General features: G+C 40.5%; 1 protein-coding gene across 1 annotated transcript; it reads right to left on the bottom strand.

The window, feature by feature from the left end:
* Positions 1-3,105: 3,105 nt before the first annotated feature.
* gsc (goosecoid) lies at positions 3,106-5,591 on the bottom strand (the record flags this gene model as incomplete). The annotated part of the gene is made up of 3 exons (XM_079237216.1): positions 3,106-3,255; positions 4,259-4,518; positions 5,276-5,591. The coding sequence occupies 3 exons, from the start codon at positions 5,589-5,591 to the stop codon at positions 3,106-3,108; spliced, it is 726 nt and encodes a 241-aa protein (XP_079093342.1).
* Between the last annotated feature and the right edge of the window lie 157 nt (positions 5,592-5,748).

The raw sequence follows: 5,748 nt of genomic DNA, 5'->3' as shown, positions 1-5,748 counted from the left end.
ATATATATATATATATATATATATATATATATATATATATATATAGTCCCTGGATAAAGCAAAACCATCAGCATTATGGTCTTTTTTCTTTCTTTTTCTTGCCAAATAGTAAGTAGTGAGAAGAAAAATATGCGATTACTCTAATCTAAATGAACTATATTTAAAAAAATCTGTTTAATTGATTTATATATAAATATTCAGATATGCAATGATGATTGATGGGTAAAACGTGTTTTGATGCTGTCCAATCTCCAGTCTATTTGACTGTGTGTGTGTGTGTGTGTGTGTGTGTGTGTGTGTGTGTGTGTGTGTGTGTGTGTGTGTGTGTGTGTGTGTGTGTGTGTGCACTCGTGCTTTTTAAAAGTATCTTCTGAGGAACAGAAAGCATGAATAACGTTCTGAACATATCTGGTTTATTTTAGTTTGTGTGGATTTACTATCTCTGATATCTTTTGCATAACTTTACATAACTATTCTTCCTTTATCAACCACAACAACACTGGCTCTCAACCAGCACGTCACGTATATTATGTATGTCATGCTCCAGTGAGAGGCTGCAAAGTGTGTGTGTCGTTACCCACTGCCAGTGGAGGAAAGACCGGCTCTGACAGTCTGGAGACCAGCTGACTTTGTTAAATGCTGACGAGCGCAAAACACGTTCAAGTCCATGAATGTGTTGGTCCAGGATAAAGCTTCTCCCCGTGAGGAGAGCTGCACTGTTTCAGACCCAATGAGCCGCTAGACGCCACTGTTAGCCACTCGTATTCCACATGTTTGTCTTTATCACTTTTGGACGTTTTATATTGATTAGACTGGTGGAAATAATAAATAATAATCTTCTGAGGTTATAAGATTGTTCTTATTTTATTTCTCTGACTTAACTCAAATGTATTTTCTGTTTTTAATTGTACTTCTCAATGTGATGGTCCCTTTTTTCTCACCTTTGTGGGTCTAAAAATGACGGAAATCCTCCTATAAAATACTCAACTGGTAATACGTGTTAATTATTCTCATTTATAGAATACCCTCAAGTTAACAATGAGTCCAGTGCCCGTGGCTCTGATCTGAATTGCCGGATAAGTGAGTCGTATTTTGAAAACTGATCTCTTTTATACTTTTTATTTCAATGAGAAAGTCAAAGTTAGCGGCTGACGTCTAAAGGCCGATGTCGTGATTCTAGAGGACATGTTACATCCACAGCTGTTCCCATTTGTGTTGTTGTTTTGTTTCCTCTTGTGCCAGTAACGCATACGCTCAGTGTCCACTTTATTAGGTACACCTCTACTGCAATTAAATACAAGAGCTCTGTCATAAATTATACCTTTACAAAGTGTATTATTAACACTTTATTACAACTGTCTGAATTATTTAAAAAAAATATCCCAGCAAAATAAGTTCAGTGAGTGACCAACAGAACCATGAATGATTTGAATTTAATGCTTTGTAATGTGTTATAACGCATTATGAATGTTTATGAATACCTCTAGTTATAATCAAACAGTGATATAAGCAAAAATGGTAACACATTAAAATTATGTTAATAATGCATTGTCAATTTGGTTAACATTTTGGGAAATATGTAAATTCAAGGACATGCTAGGTGTTACAGTTATTATCAGTCACGTGTTTCTTGTTGTCCTCATTTACAGACATGAGCTCTGATGACGTGTAAGCAACGACGTTGTCAACGACCAGGAACATCAGGACTCACAAAGGTGGACTTTATGTAATAATTAGATATAATATACGCGCAAGAACGGCTTCAGGAAACCTCACAAATATTTCCATTTTTTGTGATACATGAATGTGATGTCGATAGTTATTTAAGCTTTGAGGAGATACCGGTATCAGCTCTGTAGAGCATGATTATCTCTCGATGCCATCATTACTTTTTAAAACGATATCAACTCGCGTAATAGTATTTTTTTTTTTTTACAATAACCATGTTGTTTCTGTAATTTTGCCACTTTTTTTGCCTCACCCCCTTACGTTTTTTTTTTTTTCTTTAAGCGCGCTAAGCGTCGCCTCTTCCTCTCGTCCTCTCTTCCTCTCGTCCTCTCTTCCTCTCGTCCTCTCTTCGCTGTCCACTTCTTTCTCCACGCGGCTCGGTCACGCGCACCCCACGCACTGAGCGAACTCGTGTAGTTTTCTCTTTGATGTACTGACGCCAGGGTAGTTCAGGGTCCCAGTCATATACAGTTCACGCTAAGCACACGCGCACACACACCCGCACGCACGCACATTTTGCGCCTAAAAAAGCTACCGTATATTTCAGAGGACCAAATAGAGCCTTGTCATTGGACAGCATCAACACACACATTACCCAGCAGTCATCATTGCATATTTGTATGTGGAGAAAATAATGCAGAGATTAAGATATTTATTGTAATTATTTCAAATAGTTAATTTAGAGTCTATGTAGACCAATCTAAATATTGTGTTACTTATTAAATACTTTCTATTTATAATTTATAAAAAAGAAACCATGATCGAGATGAGTTTGTTAATTTACTAGAATTAATTAGCCAATTTCATTTCATTCGATCGTTGTTAGCGTGCAATTATAATCGGTATCGTCGATTAAATATAAGTTAAATGTATTATTTGCATCTGTCCCTCTTGTTCAATAACTTGACGTCTCCATAATTTATGGTTTATGGTTGAATCTGTCTTCCCACTTAAAAGCCCGGATGAACGAAGAAGAAGAAGAAGAAGAAACGAACGTGTTGCTGATGTTTCATCTATATTTTAATGAATAGTCTTTGTCCTTTTACGTAGGTTGGCTTATTTTTTTCAAAATGGAAAAAAAAAACACAAAAGTCGGCATATTACTTCACAACACTGTGATGCTCAGCCTCTCGTGTTTTACCTCCACGTGTTTCCCTGCGGCGGCTGAGCCCATGAATGACGTCACAGGGGACCAGAGTTACAACATTTAATATCCACTTACAACATTACGATATATTCAGCCACGTCAACAAGTTAAATTAAATATAAATAGCGGACACAGAGTCAATAATAAAAATGTAGATTATGTACAACTGTGCAACACGTTCACCACACCACCCGCGCGCCTCCTGCGGGATGTCCACGCGCGCGGTGCGATCAGCTGTCCGAGTCCGCCTCGCTCTTCGCCTCCTCGGGTTTCTCCGCGGACGTTTTGGGCGTTTTGTTCCATTTCTGAGAGTTCTCTGACTCCTCTGAGGAGGAGCGCTTCTGCCGCCTCCACTTCGCGCGTCTGTTCTTGAACCAAACCTGAGAGAGCAGATACAAGAGTTTATCATCTAAAGCTGGAATTAAAACCAAGTCTTTATTTATCAGAAGCCTAACATGTTTATTTTGTGACACTCTATGCGATTGTATTTATTGTATATTGATTATTATTAATAATAATAATAATAATACCGATGTATTATATAGTGATATGTGGACGTTTTCTCTGTAATGTTTCACTGCACTTTGAATCATCGGCGGCAAACTCCGGCATGTACAGTTATTGTCTTAGTTAAGAATATATATATATATATACTCTCTCTCTCTCTCTCTCTATATATATATATATATTTACAGACTATTAAATATAAAAACAGTATTCACATAATGATGTCACATGCGAAAAGTATGACATTGCGTGATTTTTTAAATGTAATTTCAGTTAAAATAGCGTCAAGCTGAGTTGTGTTACTTTGATTAATAAAAATAAAATAATGATCAGTCATAGATATTATTATTATTAATAATAATTATTATTATTAAGTTGTTTAATATATAGCCTGGTTATCCTTAGAAAATGCCATTATTTATCATATCATTATGTTATCATATAGTATATTATTGAACCAAAAATTCACAAACAAAAAACAAATCTACACTGTAAGATCTCACGTGTTCGTGAAATAACCATGTAGTTATTTTAAAGAGAGCCAAATTACGTCACCTGCTTTTCATTTTCATTGTTTAGATGAACTTCACATGGCCGTTAAATTGAGGAGAGACGAGACAAACAATATTGTATAATAATTCAAATGTATGGATAACGGACTACAATAAGGCACACATGAATAATAACAATACTACAACTACTACTACTACTACTAATAATAATAATAATAATAATAATAATAATAATAATGTGTTACTGTAATAACCTTGCTCATTTGACGTTGAACTAAAGTAAACTCTAAATTGAGAGCATCTGAGTGAGTCTGACTCCAAACCTCCTGAATAAGTGATTCCAAAAAGCAGAAGCGCTTCTTACCTCCACCTTCTCCTCCCGGAGGTGGACCTTGCGGGCCAGCTGCTCCCGGGTGCCGACGTCCGGGTACTTGGTCTCCTGGAAGAGACCCTCCAGGGCCTCCAGCTGCTCGTCCGTGAAGATGGTGCGGTGCCGCCGCTTCCTGCGGCAGTGCAGCTGGTTGAGGAGCTGCAGCTCGGTGCGCGACAGGCTGCCCATGTTCATGTAGGACATCATCTGGTGCGGGACCGGGGAGATCAGCACCGAGCCCGGGCTGTCGTAGCCTGCAGGACGGGGAGAAGCGTCACCAAACAGCCGCAGCGCGCACACTCACATGCACGGTGCTCTGAAGTAATGCGGCTGATTGAACCTCTGGCCTCGGTGTGCACGCGGGTTACAGCTGGTGCGTCAAATAGAGACATTTGACACTAAAGCGTGGTGTCGTTATGCACTAAATATTGTTGCTCGTGCATTCAAAATAACAAACTGTGTTTAACTTCACTGTGGCAGGCCGTTTGAAACAGTCGTTCCTTTTGTGTGCACCAGTTTGTTACGCTCGTGCGTAAAGCGGCATGTTCCGCACCGGGGTCACAGACACACGAGATAACGTCACACATCATCTCATATCACTCAGACCCTCAGGGTTGCTGTCGGTGTGGAAATGTAAAGATTGGAGTTCATGCAGTAAACTAATGTCGCAATTCGTTGTTTTGCGCATAAGATATCTATCCATCCATCCATATATATATATATATATATATATATATATATATATATATATATATGTCATAAAAATGCATGTATCACTACAGGTTTAGATAATATACTAATATAGTGTACATAGTATAGTCTTCTGATTTGGGGTCAAAAAGAGACCTGGCGCGACTAAAGCACAGAACTCTTTTTATTCTTGTTAAACTGGAATTATAAGAGCCAAGCAAAAATAAAAAATAATGATGTGTGTTGTGAGGATCTCTTCATAAGTGAGGAGCTCCACGCTGGAGCTGGTAAGACTAGAAGAGAGGAAGGCTCTGGTCCTACCTGCCGGGATGCACGGGCACTGCTGCGGGCTGAGGCCGGGCACGGAGCCGCAGCACGGCGGCGCTCCTCCGGCGCCCTGCACGTGCAGCTGTCCGTAGTAGTAGCCGTTATATCCGATCCGGGTCCCGCTCACGGACTGAACGCCGGGGGGAGAAGGCCCGCATGTGGCCGAGTACAGTCCGTTGTAGTCGGTGTAGATAGAGTCCGTGAGGCCGGCGGACAGCACCACCGGGCCGCTGCGGTGCAGCAGCAGCGGCTCCTTGCAGGTCGGCCGGCCGGACAGGATGCTGTCTATGCTGAACATCCCGGCGGGCATCACACCGTTGAGCGGCGGGCTCGGAAACGGGGGAAACTACGGGGAGGAAGTTAAAGTTGCTCGGTGGAAGAAAACGTCCCGGACTGAAAGGTCTCCGCGAGGAAGGCTCTCCTAAAACTGCGTCATGACTCTGGTGCACTTTTCTTCCTGCGTGCGC

Source organism: Taurulus bubalis, assembly GCF_910589615.1.
Source record: "Taurulus bubalis genome assembly, chromosome: 1".
NCBI lineage: Eukaryota > Metazoa > Chordata > Actinopteri > Perciformes > Cottidae > Taurulus > Taurulus bubalis.
Note: the sequence above shows the minus strand (reverse complement) of the source record. Positions and strands in the feature narration are given on the sequence as shown.